General features: G+C 31.0%; 1 protein-coding gene across 15 annotated transcripts in view; it reads right to left on the bottom strand.

The window, feature by feature from the left end:
• The window catches only part of LOC143072675 (rho guanine nucleotide exchange factor 28-like), a 143,460-nt gene that overhangs the window by 66,080 nt on the left and 55,467 nt on the right, over window positions 1–21,913 (bottom strand). For 10 of the 15 annotated variants that reach the window (XM_076247731.1, XM_076247737.1, XM_076247740.1 and 7 more), the window contains 8 exons: window positions 15,292–15,388; window positions 14,127–14,457; window positions 13,754–13,783; window positions 5,728–5,876; window positions 4,495–4,607; window positions 3,993–4,134; window positions 2,801–2,834; window positions 1,174–1,224 (listed from right to left, as the gene is read on the bottom strand). In XM_076247731.1, the coding sequence (XP_076103846.1) occupies window positions 1,174–1,224; window positions 2,801–2,834; window positions 3,993–4,134; window positions 4,495–4,607; window positions 5,728–5,876; window positions 13,754–13,783; window positions 14,127–14,457; window positions 15,292–15,388 (947 nt within the window). Of the gene's footprint in view, window positions 1–1,173; window positions 1,225–1,982; window positions 2,001–2,800; window positions 2,835–3,992; window positions 4,135–4,494; window positions 4,608–5,727; window positions 5,877–13,753; window positions 13,784–14,126; window positions 14,458–15,291; window positions 15,389–21,913 lie in introns of all 15 variants that reach the window. The other 5 variants (XM_076247736.1, XM_076247742.1, XM_076247735.1 and 2 more) reach the window with 4 other exon arrangements.

Raw genomic sequence — 21,913 nt, 5'->3', positions numbered from 1 at the left:
TAAATACATGTATTAGGATAGGCAAGGTAGATAAAAAGTAATGACACTTCTTCTCCCTTTTTAAATATATATTTTTAAATGACACCCTTCCTTTCACTTGAAATGGCATATTTGCTGCCCTGCTTTCTAACTAAAGACCTCACACAATTAAATAAGTTATTCCAGTCAAAAGTCAAAACATATTGGAGGATCATCAATCTCATATAAGGATTTTGCTCCTGTTTTTTTTTTGTTAATACTTTAAAGGACTAAAAAATTGTCAAAACTTGACCATAAAATTTGATTTTCAAATTTAATTTAAACTCTATATATTTTGGGAAAAAAGTTAACACTTCCAACTTTTACCAGAGAAAAAACTTGCAAACAAGACAATAGATTATTCATTACAACTTCTTTAAACCTTTCTACGCTTCAATATTTCACACATATGTAACAAATACAAACATTTTACAAAATACATGCAAACTACTCAATACTTTTACAATATAACAATACTAACATATTAACATTAGACAAACACAATATCATAACCACATAACTAACACAGAAAGTGGCATGCAAGGCCATGCAAGTGTGCACTAACTTTTGCAACACTGCAAACAAAGTTTCAGTGTAAAAGCATGCTTAACTTTGCTAAATTTTGCAGTAAAAACTTGCTATTAATGACAAAAGTGATCCTCTATAAATAAAGAAGACATATAGGGTTATATAGGTCAAAGATCTTCCATAAATGATGAAGAAGTACAACTTATGGTACAATTTTAAAGATTAAATGTAAAACATGGACGTATATACAAATTAAAGTTGAGAAACAACATACACTGAAACGATATTTCTGAATTAGATTATTTCATTTCAAACTTTGTTAGCTAATACTATAAACATACAGCGATTCAATGCACATGCACCATCAATAATGTTTCAATATGAGTTAGGTCCAGAAAAAATCAAAAGACCATTATACATTTTCCCCTATATCATACACTTTTATTATTAAAGCTTAAAGATTTGCAATATGTTTTCAAACAGCTTTGTGTTAAAACAAACCATATATACCACAAATTGTATGCTTAGAACTTTCATAACAACTGCACATGTGAGAAAAAAAGCACCAAGATATAAAGTGCAAAATACAAGAAAAATAATCACTGCCAAAAATAAATTCTCACTCACTCATGTTCCTCTATGAGTTTTTGTATATATAAGTAGGATCTATGGTGTGGTCTGAAATCAATTGCATTTAAAAATAAATTTCACTTTATGATTTCGATCTATTTATCTTTTTACTTGACTCAACAATTTTTTTTTTAGAAATGAGTTCTATAGAAATACATCCACAATATAAGAGAACAGATTTGTCTTGTCAACAAATATCCCCTATTTCCATCCTTTTCCTTGCACATGTTTTTAAATTCCCTCAATTTCTTTTCTTCTATTGACCTCTTCTTAGTTCACCCAGTAAATAACTTATTCATACCTCAAAACATATATATGCCACATAAGATTGGAATTTTTTGGTAAAAAAAGAAGAAGACATACTGTGTCTTCATGTCTAGAGAAATGTATTAAACATTTGTTTTTGCTAAAGAAATATCTAGCTGAATATGATTTCTTAAGGTCATATAAAATTTCAGACAATTTTGTAAAACAAAATCAGTCCAAATGTCCTCAACTAAAAGATTCTAAGTATTCTATTTATACATTAAAAACATTTAATACCAGAAACCAGGAAGTAAATCATATAAATGTACTTTCACTACAACAGAACACAATCATCCAACACCAACATGCACATAACATTCTATAAATAAAACACCATATCAATTATTCAGTAATCAATATCCAGCTAAAATCAAAATTCCTACTTTAAACAATTATTGGTTATATTTTGATCTATATCTATTTCGTCATGACAACAGACATCCCATCCATTTGTTATGTATATATATATATATAGATATGTTAGACATTTGAAGACATACCGGAAAAACGTTGCTCTTCTGTCAGGAGGAGGAAAATAGTGTATTGTTATATCTGTCAATTTCTATAATTTTATATGTTCTGTAGAAGCCTATTTTTGTTGCCTCAGTTAAACTATCAAAATTTTAATTTTAATTAGAAAATCTTCATAGAAAATAGAGAAATGAATATTCCATAACAGTCACCAAAGGTGGCATATATGGTTAATATAGCTTTCTGATACAATATTTATATAATCTATTACCACTAGCCTTTAGACACTTAAAGATGGTTTTCCTTTGATAGCGCAAAGGTATAAATATTCAAAATGTCAAAGGACAATTGACAATGAAGTGTTCACACTCCTCAGCAATTATACTGCACTGAAGAGTTGACTACACTGCCTTATCTAACAAGAAATTTCAAAAGTGAATACAATTTTTTTAGTACAGTTTAAACTGCAGGATGGTCAAAATTACATTCAGGTTAACAAAACTCAATGAAAGCAGCGGGTCATTAGAGGTTAATGCATCTGATTAGAACACAGATCTGTGTCCTCACTTATCTTACAAGAATCTGATAATACTCTGCTCTACTTTCTGTTCCTATAATTAATATACCAATTTATGAAATTTCTGCTCCAAATATCTTGAGGTATGTATCTTCAAGATAAAATTTTGGCGTTTTAAAAAGCTCTACCCAACAGAAAGTAAAAAAGGTCAGTGTCAGGTTCCTGTAAGCAAAGCATGGACACACGATTTGTATTTAAATCAGAATGAGGTTAATGCAAAGTGTAGAAGTTACACTGGTTCAATTATCACTATAATTACATAGTACTTACTGCTTTGGATCCCGAGTGTGCCCCAATTTTTCACCTATAAAAATAAAAAAAAAAACAAATTCAAATCATCAGTATTGAATACCTGTCCAATGCTACTGTTTTGATGGTAGTTTGAACTAAAATTTGACTGAACAAATCTATATAACTTTTGTTTTAAGTTGATGTTTCTTTTTGATTGTTCCATTGCAAATAGTAGTTTCATCACATTAACTGCAAGAAATTTCCTGAGATGGGTTTAAAGGACATTGTGGAATGCAGTGCTGATCTGAAGAAAGTAAAAGATGTTCGATTGTCATGTTTTGGAATTTTTGTCATATTTTTTTGGAATCCTTTGGTTTTATCCATTTGAATGCCTTAAAATAATTTGCCTTCTAACCCCCATTTTTCTTTTTATAAATCTTTTACATGTATAATTATAAGTCATCTGTAAAAGTCTTATAAATTCTTCGAAATTTTAAATAGTTTTTTAAAAGTCAATGACAAAGTTATGAAAAATCAAGAGAGAACATTTTCTCGGCCAAATTTCAATGGCTAATATCTCGAAAACAAGCACACAGACCTATATTTTTTTTGGCTCATTTGATTCCTTTATTAAACCCCTATCAATTTATTCTAGTGTTATGAAAAGCTTGTTATTTTTTAACAGAGTAGCAACCTTTTTTTAAGTAGAATTTTTAAAAAGAGAAAAGCTGACCATTCTTAACCAGGCTCTGAGCTTTAGACACTTGTGTTAGTTCTATAACCATCTTTGAAATTGTTTCTTCGAGTTGTTGTCTACACAGAATTTGATATTTATAATGTAAGATTTTGTGCTTCCTCTATTTATTTAAGGTGGTACATAACATTACAGGGAGATAACTCTGTAAAGTCAGCTTAACGTTTTAATTACTTTGTGTTGTAAAGGGAATAATAAGCTTCTCAAAGATCAAAATTGGTGTTTGTCAAACTGCTATATAACCAGTGTAATTTTTCTGACAAAACGGTTGGTTCAAAATTCTTGATTTTTTTATATTTTTGTTAAAGGGTCAAAGTAAATACTTTGTCAAAATTTTATCAAAATTAAACGAGCCAAACTAATTCTAATGAAAGTGTTAGGTACCACCTTAATTATTACATGTATTCCAAACATGAATTTGTGCTCATTGTAGTGTTTGTGTTCAAACACAACTGAAATGATACAATTTTGACTTACTTGACGAAACAGCATGTGGTATTGAAGGGGTTGACTGTGCTTTAGTCATGTTACTGGAATGTTGAGGAACAGTCAATTTAGAATTCTCTTCTTCAGAGTCACCACTCTGATTTATCTCCTCGGACAAATTCCGTACCTGAGTCTGCAAAAAAACAATTGTAAAATATACAGTTCCTAACCTTGGACAAAGGGGAAGTTGTAACTATATGTTCCCATTTCAAATGCATTGATTGGCCAAAAAAAGCATTAGAACCCCACTTGTCAATTTTGGGCCATTTATATCTTTCTGTTCTGTTTGAGTCAAGGTTCCATGTTGAAGACAGTACTTTGACCAAAATTTGTTTACTTTTACAAATTGTGACTTGGATTGAGAGTTGTCTCATTGGCACTCATACCACATCTTCTTTTATATATTGTTTTTCAGGAATTAATTTTGAAATGTGATGTAACAATGATGAGGTAGATTGTAAACTTTGTGATATAAAATAATTTTTTAAATTACTTTTTTCTTGTCTCTTGGAGTAACAAGTTCCTGCTGTAAATGGTAAAGTGTTCCAATGAGGGAATCTCCCGTTAACCCTTGCTCATAACCTCTCTCGTCGGAAGCCTCTTTATCTGAAATATAAATTAACATAATAAAACATTAACTTCTATGGAGTGAATAAGGCAGAATCTGCTATTCCAATAAAAACAATAGGAAAGTCAGCTTAACCTAGTTATCTTATACTGGTTTGCTATTATCAGTAATCTTTCATGGTACAAATGTCCTGACAACTAGGGTGTAAGAATATTTAACAAAAATTCATAGAGAGAAAGTAGTGCATTTTACTTATAGTAAGTGATTCAAATTTGCCTTCAACTTTTGGTGAACATTTCACATATTTTTAATTTTAGATGAGAAATTGTCTATTGGCCTATATATAACAGACAAATAGACAAATTATTGAAAGAAATTGAAAAAATAAATTCTTGCTGGAATTCTAAAAACGACCTTATTGCACCTTACTCTTATAACAATATACAAATTATTCAAAATAAGAATTCATAACTGGCATTTCAAAAATGACCTTATTGCATCTCAACTTTTATAACTATATAATAATTGTTGAAAATAAATAAATCCTATGGCATTTCAAAAGTGGCTTCATTGCACTTCCACCTTTTATGTCAATATACAAATTATTGAAAAAATAACCCTGGCTGGCATTTAACAACAGATTACACAAGAAACATTTTTAATTGAATATAGATTTTTAAAATAGTCTTATAAAAGATCAAATGTCATAGTGCAGCACAATCTTGTTTCAAAGTTTCTAAGTTTTGCACTGGGTATTAAGAAATGTATGTCAATTCACAATCTGATTTCAAAAGCGAAGTTTCAAGCAATTGAATTTGAAATTGAATACATCTGATTCTAAAATAAAATTGTGCAATCTTGTTTTGATGATGACATACTAGTCTACAATGTAGATTTACATTGGACTTCAACATATTTGTTCTTAAGATAAAAGACCTTATTTAGGAGGAATCTGCTTTAATTGACCCTAGATTTTGCCACATATAAAATATTGACGTCAAACAACAATCAATTTTGCATTGTTTTGTCAAACATTTTCCTTTATACGGTTAATATGAATGTGAATGAGAAGACACTTTCTAAACTTTCTTTATCAAACTGGTTTTTGAAGATAAGAGACGAATACTTTTTTAAAACTTTAGTACATAAAGTTCTTACAGAAAGGACTTGAGCAGCCTGATTCTGAAGGTGATATACTAATAGCATCCATATCTAATGGATTTTGTCGATTTGTTGATATGTTGTCTTCCTTGGCATCGTGATAGGAATCGTCTGAATCATCTCCATCAAGTTGGTTCAAACTTGCACTGAAAAAGGAAATGAGATTCATCTTCATATTTGCTGCTAGAAATTTTAAAAGTTCATTTGTTTCAAAAACTGTATTTGTTTTAAACCATATCAAGCAATAAGCTATATAAGGCATGAGCTGCTAATTCATCAGTTTTAAAACACTATAATGTATCTATTGACACATTTTACCTAAGACATTCACCTAGAAAAAAAATTTTCATTTTGTTAAAATTTATCATTCCATTCTGATCATATATTTTATGAGTTAAACATGTTAAATATTATTAGTTTAAGTAGATTTAAAAAGGCAAAAGGAAATTGTCTGCCATGGGGAAATACATCCACACAATATACTCCTACTTTTCCAGACATATTAAAATAAATTAAAAAGTCTAACCCACAGATGCTTTGATAACATTAAAATAAATAACTCAGAAATCAAAAGGTATTTTCAATGAGCAAAATGCACGATTTCAATCAAATTCCAAAAGAATTTTATCTAAACTTGGCAACAATGAACCCTATATATAAAAAGAAAATCATTAAAAAAATCTAAATATTTTGATGTAAACTATAAATAAACAGAGTAACAAGAACTGACTTTAACTGACATGTTTCCAAGGTTTCCGAACATTGCAGTATATTTGTCCTTACTACCTTTTGCTTGAGGAGAATAAAAATAATATATCAGGAAAAAAAACTCATTCAGTTGTTTTCTCTTGATTTAATTTCTCAAATTGGGTCTCATTATTTAAAAGATAGGGTTAATATCAAGATGTTGCAAATTAATCACTAGCCAGACAACCTTGCATCAGATAACATGATTTATAGCTTTGAGGATGCACTTGAAGTGCAATGAGTTTTGCACATGCACAGAGGTTTAAGAGGGGAATGATCAAAACAGGTTATTTTTGATAATTTGCAGATAATTGTTATTTTTAGAATAACATTTAAGATAGAGAAAATTGCATTACTTTCAACAGATGAAAATCTAAATGCCAGACAAATGGAAATAAAATTGTTACTTAGTAGCTTTCCTTTATAAAAAGGCAGACACTAAAACTTCTATGAAATCTATTTTACAGTGTTCTTACTTAAACTTTTCATACATTTTTAAGCAATTTTTTTTTTTTTACAAAAACAGATACTTTAAATTCAGTGAAATCTATTTTAAAGAGTTGATACCAAAACCTGCCATACATTTCTAAGTAACAAAAAAGTTCACAAAGACAGATACTGAAAAACCAGTGAAATCAATTTTACAAAGTTCCTACCCAAACCTTTCATACATTTTTAATTAAAAAACAAATTTACAAAGATAGATACTGAAAACACAGTGGAAATTTATTTTACACAGTTCTTGTATTACTAAAACCTGTCATACATTTCTATTTAGTTACAAAAACATTTTACAGACAGATACTGAAAATTATGTGAAATCTATTTTACAGACTTCGTAAAATATCCTGCAATACATTTCTAATCAAGTAACCTTGAAACAAACATGAAAAAAACATTTCACATTCTATTTCACTGAACCTTTGGTTCATTGAATTCATGTATTAATCATTTGATAATAAAAATAAAATAAATCAGAAAATACCAGTATCAAGTAATAATGAAACAACGATAAAAGATGTCATTTCAACCCTTAAAGTGTAATATGCTAGACTAATAAGAAATATTTTACTGGAAAATAATCGAAAATCCATGTTTGTTGACAATTACTGTGTGTAAACAAGCATTTATTTATGGTTTGGGTCATGCCAAGGCCAAGGATGAAATAGTGATCTCCCCTTAGTACAGAAGACACATAAAATAGTTTACAGTGCAAAAAAGACGAATAAAAGACAAACTACAGACCATTCAAGAACCAATATCACTCATCTATATAGATCTATTTCTAATGTCAGAAGTGACAATCAAAAATAAGAATGGTCTATTACACAAGGGACTGTATTGAGAAGATTTTTATAAAGAACTTTTGTACATTATTCCTACCAATATAATAATTAGGATTCAATACAGTATATTTAGTAAGTCAAGAAAACTGAAATGTGATTTACAATGCTTAAATGGGAGTTTTTATGAAATCTTTTCTATGGTGTATTTGTAGCTCATCCATCAGTACAAAGGGTCTCCATTCCATGATGTATGCCATCCAATCAGCATTAAGGGTCTCAAAATCACCATATGTATAAAGTTTAAATAGGCTTGAGGAAAAGAAATTGAAAATTGACCAATCGAGAATAAGTACTGCAAATTCAGATGATAAAAGAGTGAAAAGTGAACAAATTTCAAACACCAAGTAAGGATAACAGGCTTAACAGCCTATATTGGCCCTTAAGGTCAGATGGTCTAAAACAAATTCCATTGGGATGGACAAATGCACTCCATGACGGGGCAGCTGGACTTTATTGAAATGTTCCCAAACATCAAGCATTAGATAGTTATAAAACACACTGTAAAGAAGAAGAAACTCAAGATAATCAAGAAAGCCCAACACAGATAAAAGTTGATTCAATTTTGATTATGAAACCACAACAAGCACCTGTTATGTATTATTGATAGTATTATTGGTATACTTTGTGGTTAATGATTTCACTTTGAGATCTTTAATTACTGTGAAAGTACTTTTATTCGTTGGGTACCAATTTTCGTGGTTTTCGTGGATGACTTTATCCACGAATTTAAGTGTCCAACGAAATAAAACAACTATTGTCAAAATCAAGAAATGGAGAAATCACTATCGTTAGGTTTGACTACTGATATGATCTAGAGAATATATTGAATAACGCCAAATCTGAGAATACTTTAATAGCAGTCACAGAACTACAACCGCATGCAGGATTACCCATAATTTAAACTGTAATAACCTAAACTGTACAACTTTTGATCTTTTAATTATCTTTAAAAATATTTTTGATCGATGAAAGTCAGATTTCCGGTATTGCTATGCTAAGTATGATAAAGTGTTCATTTATATTTCATCATCGTTCTCGTACATATGGGAAATAAAAGTTTCATGCTGGGCTTGATTTTGATCAGAATTATTTGACAATTCAAGACACGTTTATAGCATTTATTTATGTTACTGTTTTCTTTAGGTGACATGTTTATGGCCTAATTAACAACTTTGATGGTTTTTAATCTGTTGATCACTTTATCATGGGTTAATTCCTGTTATCACTACGATTTACACGGGTCAATGTTGTCCTTGCAATTTCCTTCAATCCAGACTATTTGTAACCTTCGTTTCTAAAGGCTTTAATTTTTCAATTTTTTTTTCAACTTAAATCCACGAATTTAAAAACCCACGAACATGTAAATATTGCTCAAACCACGAAAATTGATACCCACGAATTAAAGTACTTTCACAGTAATGGACAAAAATAAAAGCCAATTATCCCCAGCCTGAAAATTACCAGATATTACTTTTTAGCCTCTAGTAATTTAAAAACCTCTTAAGCAAGGAATTTCTCTGAAACCAAATAATGACCGGTAGTAAATAAACTGGGCAATTTATCACAGACAATGACACTATGCCAACAACAGTATATACAAATCATGTTGCAGTATTTGACTCAATAACATCTACATATTACGAAAGTAAGGAAACCTTTTCACAGAACCAGTTATTGTAAGCCTGTCTATATAATTTTTTGTATTGTATTTATTCAATGGGTTAGGTGAACTTTCAAAAATTTAAATGACCAGGTTAACTGCAACTGATTTTGTGGAAAGGAATCATTTCTTCTGCAAAATGCTTTTTAACAAGATTAGATTTTAGGTCTGACATGGGCTTTTCAAAAGAACTAAAAAGATATCTGACAGCATTATTCTTTACCTTTAATTTCGACAACAAGGATAATGTTTTTTCACTGAATAGTTTAATATTAGTTGGCAAACGTATCTCATATTAATTTTCACTAGAACACACCCGCGAAATCGCGAGCATTCAGAGCGTAGTTAAAAGTCTGTAAAGTGTTGATGGAAGAATTTTGTAAAATACAGAATGACTGAAGAATTTCAGCAAAAGTATCATAAGTCATAGGTTATTGAGGACAGGAAAATGTTTTTTTTTATCCTTCCACCTTTATTTCCAAAGTTCCTAATTTTTGGTTTTCTATCAATTTCAATATGAACATACATTTAGTATGTTATGAACATTTAAGTAAGGAGCCTGTAATTCAGTGGTTGTCGTTAATAGTCACTTTGTTTATGTGTTACATATTTGTTTTTCGTTCCGATGATTTTTTGTACATAAATAAGACCGCTAGTTTTCTCGTTTGCATTGTTTTACATTGTTATTTCGGGGCCTTTTGAAGCTGAGTATGCGGTATGGGCTTTGCTCTTTGTTGAAGGCCATATGGTGACCTATAATTGTTAATTTCTGTGTCATTTTGGTCTCTTGTGGAGAGTTGTCTCAACATGGCAATCATACCACATCTTCTTTTTTTTTTTAATCAATGAATTTTGTAAAAGATTTAATGACTGGAGAATTTCAGTATCAAAAGTTCACATGAATAATTTTAGCGCTTATCTGTATATAATGAACATTCATTACTATATAAATAAAGTGTATTTACTTTCAATTCTAAGTTTACTAATCGATCCATGGTGATCATTGATATAGTAAACAGACCCTCTCTATTTAATAAACTATGTGGCCGCCGTGGATAGTAAACTTAACCAGATGCTCCACAGGGCGCAGCTTTATACGACAGCAGAGGTTGAACCCTGAACGGTTGGGGCAAGTATGGACACAACATTCAAGCTGGATTCCGCTCTAAATTTGGATTGTGATTAAATAGTTGACACAGCATAGGTTTCTGACACAGAATGATTATGGTCTAATGAACTTAAAATAATTTTTTTGCCTTTGAGCAATTCACTATGCTGTTGAATATTTATCCTCTCAAGAAATTTTCTTTTTATTTATGAAAACTGAAATGAGAAAAATTTAACCTCCCCCCTTTTTTTTCACATCCCCCTTTCCCTTTTTCCAAAACTGATCTCAATTCAAATTTCTAATGGAGTTTGCAACAATAACTACTCATTTAAATATATCAGAAAATATTAAAATGTAAAATAAAGTGCTTGTTATCACTGAATGGTAAAGATCGTTTTAATTTATCAGTTGGTAGTAAAAGTGAATATACATTGTGTATTGTATAAAACAATGATAACTCCAATTGAAAATTTCTTGCTATTGCACAATAATGTGCAATTAGATATTTCTTGCTATTGCGCAATACTGTGCAATTGAAAATATTTGTTATTGCACAATACTGTGCAATTAGTATTGTGCAATTGAAGATTTCTTGCTATTGCGCAATACTGTGCAATTGAAACTTTCTTGCTATTGCACAATACTGTGCAATTGAAGATTTCTTGCTATTGCATAATACTTAATATAATAATTTTTGATCCTGATTTGAACCAACTTGAAAACTGGGCCAATAATCAAAAGATAAGTACATTTTTAGATTCAGCATATCAAAGAACCCCAAGGATTCATTTTTTGTTAAAATCAAACTAAGTTTAATTTTGGACCCTTTGGACCTTAATGTAGACCAATTTGAAAACGGGACTAAAAATTAAGAATCTACATACACAGTTAGATTCGGCATATCAAAGAACCCCAATTATTCAATTTTTGACGAAATCAAAAAAAGTTCAATTTTGGACCCTTTGGGCCCCTTATTCCTAAACTGTTGGGACCAAAACTCCCAAAATCAAACCCAACCTTCCTTTTATGGTCATAAACCTTGTGTTTAAATTTCATAGATTTCTATTTACTTATACTAAAGTTATGGTGCGAAAACCAAGAATAATGCTTATTTGGGCCCTTTTTGGCCCCTAATTCCTAAACTGTTGGGAACTCAACTCCCAAAATCAATCCCAACCTTCCTTTTGTGGTCATAAACCTTGTGTTTAAATTTCATTGATTTCTATTTACTTATACTAAAGTTATTGTGTGCAAAAACCAAGAATAATGCTTATTTAGGCCCTTTTTTGGCCCCTAATTCCTAAACTGTTGGAACCAAAACTCCCAAAATCAATCCCAACCTTCCTTTTGTGGTCATAAACCTTGTGTCAAAATTTCATAGATTTCTATTTACTTAAACTAAAGTTATAGTGCGAAAACCAAGAAAATGCTTATTTGGGCCCTTTTTGGCCCCTAATTCCTAAACTGTTGGGACCAAAACTCCCAAAATCAATCACAACCTTCCTTTTGTGGTCATAAACCTTGTGTCAAAATGTCATAGAATTCTATTTACTCAAACTAAAGTTATAGTGGGAAAACCAAGAAAATGCTTATTTGGGCCCTTTTTGGCCCTTAATTCCTAAAATGTTGGGACCAAAACTCCCAAAATCAATCACAACCTTCCTTTTGTGGTCATAAACCTTGTGTTAAAATTTCATAGATTTCTATTCACTTTTACTAAAGTTAAGAGTGCGAAAACTAAAAGTATTCGGACGACGACGATGCCGTCGGTGGCAGTGGCAGCGACGCCAACGTGATACCAATATATGACCAAAAAATTTTCAATTTTTGCGGTCGTATAAAAATGATAGCAGATAAAATTCTGAAAATACACTTTATTCGTAGTATATGTATGTTCAAAGTATACAGAAAAATGCAAACTGGAAGTCTAATCTGACTTAAAATTTCGTCCAATGACGGGACAATATCCGGATGCCTTTTTTCTGGTTTTTCTCCCAAAATAACTCAATCTGAATAATCATATGAATGGATGACAAATTTGACTATGCACTGCACCTAAAGGACACATAGGCGTGTTGATTAATTTATTGTGGAAAGAAGAGAAGAGACACACAAAATGAGGTCTTCTCGTTTAATAGTATAGATATCAACTTTCTAATTTTCTGAAAACTAAAGGCATTTATTAGGGGAAATACGGTTATTCTTGCAGATCTTTACAAGGGTCAATATTATCATTTTTATTACCCAAAGATAAGTAAATATTTTTCTGTTTTATCAATTATACCTACTGCAATCAACATGCTTAGACTAAATTATGATGAGTTGTTTACATTTAGAGAAAACCTAGATTGAGAGGCCACACAAGGGATACAAGGTCAGTCTAAATTAGGTATACATGGTCTGAACTAAATTAAATTGTTACTCAAAATATCTAATTCACTAATGGAGATAGATCATTAAGAAAATCGGTTACAATTACACTACTTCAAGTTAATTTGTCCTGATTAGAAAAAGATTTATTTCTGTCAGGTGATTTAAAATAGATGTTTAGCGATGATAGTCCGTCGGAAGGGGACAATAAATTGCTGAACCGTGTTAAGAGAGAGCCATATCTCTTGCACGTTAAAGACACCCTTGTAGATTTCGAAAAAGAGTACCCTTGTAGATTTCGAAAAAGAGTAGGCTAATGCCGCTACAAGGCAGCACTCGCACCCGCAAAGTGGAAAGGGATTAATATAAGTTGCAAAACTTGTTTCCCAATCCACTATAAATAAATATGTTTAAACTAAACTAAAATAGATGTATGTTTCAATTTGTGCATGGTAATGGTTCTATGGAAATCAAAATCGAAATCGACAAAAGTCAATATCATATTTGAATTGTTCAGAAAGAAATTGTGTTAAATTTTCAAACTGTTACTAACAGGACAACAAATCAAAAAGTTAGTGAAAAGTTAATTCAAAAGAAAGAACAGCACATCTAAATGCAATCAAACAGTGTTATCGACAGATTAGTTAATAGGAGAATAGATGTCAAATTTATTACGTATAGTGAGTACTCTTAAATAAATAACGAAAAACTTCTGTCTGTTAATGAAAATAGAAACATTTAATCGAGTAATGGGTTTTTTCATTAGGAAAATAAGCTATGAAACTGTCTTACTAGAAGGCATGTCTTTTCTGGTCTATATCTCTACAAATAAACTCTATTTTTTAGCAACACATACTTTACTGTTTATCATTAAAAGAAAATAAATATGCCCTTCAAAATAATATTTATTTCTCATATCCACATAAAAAAAAGTTTGTAAGTTATTTCATTTATTTTTAGCAGTACTTTTTGTGTCTCTCTTTTTGAGTAAAGTGAATATGGAACAATATGTATGATGTGTAGCTTAATAATTTAATAAAGGGAACATAAAAACACAATGATTATTATATGAATGCCATGTATAACTAATGTGTCTAATTTGAATATAAAAGCATGCAAGGGGAGATAATCATCTCAAAATAACATATCAGTTAATTTCTGGTACCTTTTTCCCTGTGAGAAAGAATTCTGGGTGACATATTTTTTATGAAGATCTTCGGTGATTGTAGAAGTTTGTGGACACCAGCTACTACGGCGTCTCACTCCTGGGGTATTGTCCCCATAGTAATCCTTAATAAACCTATTTAGACTAGTGTCCAATCTAATATCATCAGAACTATCAAGAGTGATGCCATTTACACAAATTTGTACTCTAGAATCATCATCCGAAACAATTTGAATATCTGAATTGAGTTCTTCATTATATGGGGTGGACTCCTCGGCCAGTGTTGACTGTTCCTCATCTTTGGCCAGATTGTGCATAGAACTATGGCGCCCTGCAAAAAAAACATTCATGTATTTTTTTTTGAAGCATCATTCAATTTGAAGCTTTAAACTGGAAAGTTTGTTATAAATTATATATATTCAAATAACATTCAAGGGAACTAACTCTTATAATTTTAGATGTGTAAACTTGTTAGCGGATCTTCACGTATCTCAAACTTAAGGTAGTCTTCAAGATGACCAAAACTCAAAAAGGTAAATTCATCCGTTTTAAACAATAACTCCTGAAAAGATTTGATTTTAAGGAGTTGATTAACAATTGTGGTTATGTTGACTTATTTGTTGATCTGGTATTGCTGATCATTTTTGCTGTTTATACAGTTTACAGTTCTAGCTGAATATAATAGTTTTCAACAATATAGCAAACAATGCCTTATGTTTTTTTAATACAGTTAGGTTTCAAATTTGATGCACTAACTCATTTTTTATCAGTATTAAATACACAATTTGGTTTTGAAATGTATGATCAAGAGATTATGACACATCTTTCAGCAGGAAACTTCCATCATAAGTGGTCACTGATTTTCAGGATCCTGGAGTTATATTGATTTGCCCAAAGCCAATATTTACCAGACATACATTTTCTTAATGGTTTGTAGATAAACAAGTAATATCAGGGTTGTAGCCATGATGTCCTAGAACGGTGTTATTTGGCTGTATATATGGGGTAGTCAGAGCCATAATCACACTCTAATCCAAATTTCAACTAAACAATTTTTTATTATTATTTTTTACTCATTTGTCAAAGGGAGGAGGGAGTTCATCTGGCTACTATGTTGTATGGATTTCATTTGTAATTGGGTGAGGTTTTTATTATCATTTTTTACCTTCATTCACATTTCTGGTAGGGGCAACTTCAGAATCAGGACTTTTTAAAGATGGACATGAACTACTGTTCCGTGATAATTTATCTTTCCTTACATCCTGAAAAATACAAATCAATATTCAATAATATATTTATATATTAGACATCAAACTTAAGAATTATCAAATATATTGGATAATACAATATGTTCCTTCAACCATCACTAATCCAAATGGCTAATAAACCAAGCAAAAATGTAGAAATGTTAAAAGAATAAAATGAAGTGCTGAAGAACTGATATGTGTCCTTCAGAAAGTCTATCCCAAGGGGCATTCTCATTGACACCAGTGCACTGAACTTGAAGGATCACATTTTTGACTTAATTATGCATGATAATGCAAATAAGCATATCTGCATATTAACATTCCTTCTCTAGAGGTTTGTATCGTCCATATAAGTAACTTCTGATATATGAATTATTGTGGTAATGTTCTATATTTTGTGGTTGGTATGGCTTTATAGTATAGTCTAACAGCAATGGGTCACAAAAGGGCATATCAAAACAGGCTCTGTACAACACAATCAATTGATTGCTCTTTTGTCGGGTTGTTGGTTGTCTCTTTGACATATTCCCCATGTCCATTCTCATTTTTTCTGTACAACTCCTTTACAACTTGTCTATACTCTTGGAAAATTGGAACCTGTCTTATGGATTCCAAAATTTAAATGTCCATGTGATATCCTGTTGCTGATAACATTTGGTAAACTGACTTGTTCTCACTGTTATGTATACTTATATTTAGAGAGAACCATGATCGTCAGTAGGACAACTGGTAATCCTAGTCAATAAAGAGTCAAAGGCACCTTGCTGCAAGTCAGGTTTGTATTCACAACCTCAGTGTCGACTGGCTAGTGATTATTGCAGATAGACTACTAGAACAAAAACCAGCAATCCACAGAAGCCATGTAGGGGATAACGTTTGGTTAATTCATGTTGTTTCCGTTTTGTCACACTAAAACTTGTATGTATGGTGACCCCAAAGGTTATTACCTTTGATAAACTTTTGTTGTTGGTTTGATTTCTCATTGATATTTACTTCTTAGGATTCCTTGTATTTAAAAATGACAACAGTACATGTCCAGTTTTGCTTCTCAAGGCAGTGGCAGATCCGGCCATTTTAAAAAGGGGGGTTCCCAACCAAGGACAAAGGGGGAGTTCCAACTATATGTCCCCATTCAAATGCATTGATCAGCCAAAAAAAAGAGGGGGTTCCAACCCCCGGAACCCCCCCCCTCCCCCACTCCTCCTGGATCCGCCAATGCAAGGACTATGGACATGCACAAACACAACATTTACAATGATCTAACAAAAACTATTATGCACCATCTTTTTGTGTTTACATATCATTATGTCATTTTGGCTTTTGTTTTATCAGTTTACTGACTTTGGTTATATAACTTACTTATAAATTACTATGCACAAACATTATATCATCATTGTGTCCTTGGTATGACAGATCTGATTATTAAGTAATAATGAAAACAATGTACTATTTAGTGGATTATCCTAGTGTGAGTTGTTACAGGCCTCCTTGGCACCATATAACTCAGAAACCGTAAGTGCTTCAAAGTTACTGACTGATAAATCCAATAAAGAGTACAAATTATGACTCTCAGACCGATACATCATAAATCTTATAGTATAACCCTTTCCTCCATAATGACGCCTTTGACGCCACCCCCTTTACTCCATTATGACGACTTTTGACGTCTGTGTAATGCATCTGTTGAAACATTCTCCTAACAAAAATCTGTATCAGACTTAATAAAAATTTGTATCTAATATAAAAGGATATTCATGAGAAGATACAACTGGAATTTCATTGATCGTTGATGAAATATTGAAAAAAGTGATTTGACAGATAGAGGCAGAAATATTGCTTTCCTGAGACCACCAACCTCTGAAAGTTACAAAGGGTTCTTCTGTGGAAAGAGCACTTGTTAAGACCCATAAGTTAAAATCAAAGTTATCTAATGATGAACAAAGTGTTTGAAAACAGACTGTGAGTGGACTGACAGACTCAAAATAGAATCCCACTTTTTGTGGTTATTAGAAAACATTGAAATACCAAATAATTGACCTTTAAAACAAAATGTCCATAACATTTTTAAGGAAACAATACTAACAACAATTCTTCAGGATCCACTCAGTGAAGTTCCTTGAAGTTGCTTTTTATTACAATCAAATTGGCATTACTTTCTTTAGCAGGAAATTCATCATCAAAATTCATTAAAGTAAACCTAGCAGGAAAGATCTTCATAAAGGGATTTAACCTTATTAACAAGAAGATCTGGCTTATGACATTTTCACAAAAAGATGTTTTTATGGTTAGCTCTTCCTTTCTAATAACATGATCAATTAACGTAAAGAAAACATAATCGTCATGAGATATTTTCAGCTATGAAGTCAATATATTTTCTGGTAATATTTTTTTCAGTAGAATATTACGTCATATTCTGTTCTGCTAGAAAAGTCAATGATGTCAATTTCAAAGTTTCATCTTGTTTCCAATGTTCAAGTGAGTGAACATAGAAATGGTATTACAAAAAACACTTTCTATCGAATTGAAGGCTTTTATCTTTTAGTAAAAGGGGTGGATTAAGAATTTCCTGTTAGGTTCCTTTTTAAATAAAAAAGTTCAGCCTTTAAGGATCAAGTTTAAAGTGAAAATTTGAATTGCTTTTGGTTTTGTAGAATGTGTTCAGGAAATTTGTGTCATGATTTCTTATAATACATTTTTATTTTTCCTTTTTATATAACAACTTATTGAGAAGGGAAAAAAATCTTGATTTCTTGTTTGATTTTGAATTCCTGCCGCTCCAGGACTTAAGGTGTAACAATCAATCTTTAAACAATAAAAGGTTATAATTTTTTTTGTTATTCAACTTGTATACACTTTACTTCGTTTGTTGGCAGAGAAGATAAATGGCATTGCTTACATCCCCTTGAGATCTTACATATCCTTTTATTCATACGTAAAACCAACAAGTTCGATATTGTGATTCTTTGATTATTGTTAATGTTTCTATTGTCTCTTTTTACGTGCAAAGAAAATATTGTTCTTGACAAGAGTATTTACTCCACTTGCTTGGCATACATTTAATAAATAGGGGAATATGGCTGTAAAAATTATACATGCATTTTTAATTTAAGAATTTTTAAACTCCTATCAAAACAAATATTGAATCTAAGACATTTGAATTGTACTTTACAGCTACATGTTTCCCTTTGAAGAAAGGTATACTGTTGGTCATGACTTAAACATTTCCCTTTGAAGAAAGGTATGCTGTTGGTCCTGACTTAAACCTTTGTCATGAATCCCAAATAAGACAAAATATGCTTTTCTCTCACAAAAATAATTGTTTTAAAGGAACAACACAAATAATTTTCAAAAACAGATTACTTTTCTCATTAAACAAAGCTTATCCGTTTCCTAAACTAAAACAAAAATCAAATCGTTTATAAAGTAGAAAATCCCATTACCTTGTTCAGAACACTTCTTCACTTAGATAAATCAAATATCCTACATTTATAAGCTATCATGAGCAGTTTTGCCGGTAGAATAGAATGAACTTTGGTATTTTCTGCAAGTGTACCCTGCATGAACAACTTATCTTCCGATTAGTCGAACTCTTAAGGAGACTTTGACCAGGATTATATTGTGTAGTTATGGAGGCGTATTGATCTCTGAAGTAGTTTTACTGTGGAAACCACAGAATTCATACATTTCATTTAACAAATAATTTCCAGGTCAAGTCTATTATTAATATAACATATTTGCCATTCTAGAGATAATTTTTTCATATTAGTTTTTACATCTATACAATTTCCATAATGTGAAAATCAAAACAATGATAAACAAAAAACTTTTTTTTTTTTGGTAGTCAGAAGTTTTATAGTCGGTAAATATCACTAGAAAACAGTGGTAGGCTTTTCATGTATCTCAAGATAATGAATGTCTAATTGTACAATTGTTATTCTGGCAGCCAAAAAAAATGTATGTTCCAAACAGTAACTGCTTCCCCAGTGGATACAAATTATTAAACTACAGTTAACTGTAAAATAATGTTAATTAAGAAATATATTATTATGAATTTTTGTTTTACTATGCAAACAATAGGACTGAATGAACAACACAATTAACTGATATTTTTTTTTTGCTAGTAATTTTTCACTAATGTAAGCATTTACAGATACTCACTGTTGCCAAAGATTTGCATTACCGTAGTATATGAATTGACTGTGGTTTGCTCTTTAAAAGACATACCCTTGTAAAGTTTAATATTTTTCTTTTCATAAACTTTCAGTGTTTTTTTCTTTTTTCTGTGTTCTTATGACTTTATATTCCATATTAATAAGGATTTTTTCTTTTATTCCTTTATAAAAATGTTGACATTTAAGTAAAAATTGTCATAAAACTTGAAGTGGATAGTGGGACTGGCCTTAGTCAGACTGCAAGTTGTCCAAAATAAGACCCATGGGTTTGATTTGACCTTGCAACTAATCTCCAAAGATTTCTCAAGAAAGTTGTGGCATTGGATCTTGAAAGCTTAGAACATGGCACTCGATATCAAAAATGTATTTTGAAGGCAGTTTGACATGGTATTATGTTCAGTGCCTATTTTCCAACCTAACAAGGGGCAAACTCCTTAACAGTAAAAGTGAAAATTGTCATTAGTATCAACATATTTAAATTTGAATAGCATTGGTGGAACAGTTCATCAGTTATAGCACAGAGCAACAAAAAATATTGTTTTCTAATCTGTTAAGGACTATAACTTTATAATGGTAAAAGTGAAAATCATCAATCTTGAACTTGAAATCCATTTTTTCATTTGTATCGCATTGGTTGAATGGTTCATAAGTTATTACACGGAAACATTTGGCAGCCGTCCGCCCACCTGTCCTTGTACTTCACCATTTTAATAACTAGATTTTCCTTCAGAAAACCAAGTCTACGAACACTTTTAATAATCAATAGATAAATTGCAAAAGAACTAAGAAAACTTTACAGGAATGTCAAAGCAATAAAAATCTGAGACCTTTTAATTTTAGCCAAATAAAATTAAAAGGTCATGCAAGCAAGCAGAATTTTGATTTGAAAAATGAGAAAATAGGATGCCAAATTTTTATCGGAAATCTAAATGGGTATTAAAGCAGTATGAAAATCAGAATTAATGGTAATAGTGGGCTGTAAGCTCTTAATTTCATTTCTTTTCAAATGTCAAAATCAAGTGCAGAATTTATTTGTTTTGTCTGTAATAATTCTTCATTAAAATCTTCATCAGCTTAAAATCAATACAAAAAGAAACACTAGTAATAATTTTGGCAGGGCCTTTAAGATTCTTCATCAGTATATTTTTTGGTTGCTTTTGATTTTTCAACAACAGTATTCAATTTGAAATGAATTGCCCCCCAAAAATAATCAAAGATAGAATCAATGACCCAAAAGATCACAAACTTGAACAACTACAAAGATCCATTTTGGATTTGTAAAAAGTTAATCAATCTTGTTTCAACAATCATAAGTAGAACCTCTATCTGTCCATTACAGAACCAGTCTGATGAAGAAACATCTTAAATATTGGACTTCCAGACAACGACTTCGGTAAATAGAACTCTGTCGTAAATGAAGTTAACTGTGACAAACATTGAAAGATTGAATTGTGTATCTGAGTAAATCTGGAGTGTTTACAGCCTGACCTTTATGTCCGACGTCCTTGTGGTCCCTATTGATATTGTGTCAATGTCCTTATATCGTAATCTAATAGCGATGTGAAATTTACTGAAATTTCAGGATCATTACGGAAATTTGCAGAAATTATGATATATAGCGATGTTAGGAACTATTAGCACCAACTTAAAACTTCACAAAGCCTTGATTTGAATACAAATGATCTATAATAATCTATTGCACAGCAACTAATCAATCGGAATTAAATTTGCTTTTACTCTCCTGCAATAATTTGTGCGATGTAAAGGGAAAATACAGGCCTTTTACTGAAGCAAAACCTTTGAGAAGAATTTCAATCAGACATTTTTCATTCATTTAGGTGTTATAAATGCATAGTTTACAACCTTGATGGTGGATGTGAAAGTGATGCAACATATATGGAGAAGATTTATAAGGAAAAAAACTCTTGATGAAAGCTATTCAGTTCCAGAAATTTTAAACTTCTATGTCCTTTTTACCTTAGTGGATAGTTGTCACACTGCACTCATACTATATCTCCTTATAACCTTAAGTAAGTAAAGCTATGCATATTCAGAACTTCTGAGAAAAAAAAACAAGTTTTTGGTGATAAAATAATTTCGTGATAAAATCAAATATGTCCAGAGATTGAAAATAATATACCTGCTAACAAACTTCAATAATTTGATTATCAACAACAAAAGAATGAACTCAAGGTTGATACAGCGATTATAAATTTTGACCATAGATATAGGAAGATGTGGTGTGAGTGCCAATGAGACAACTCTCCATCCAAATAACAATTTAAAAAAAGTAAACCATTATAGGTCAATGTACGGCCTTCAACACGGAGCCTTGGCTCACACCGAACAATGCTTTTTAATAAATAAA

The sequence above is a fragment of the Mytilus galloprovincialis genome, chromosome 4 (genome assembly GCF_965363235.1).
Source record: "Mytilus galloprovincialis chromosome 4, xbMytGall1.hap1.1, whole genome shotgun sequence".
NCBI lineage: Eukaryota > Metazoa > Mollusca > Bivalvia > Mytilida > Mytilidae > Mytilus > Mytilus galloprovincialis.
This window is presented reverse-complemented; position numbering and strand designations above follow the sequence as displayed.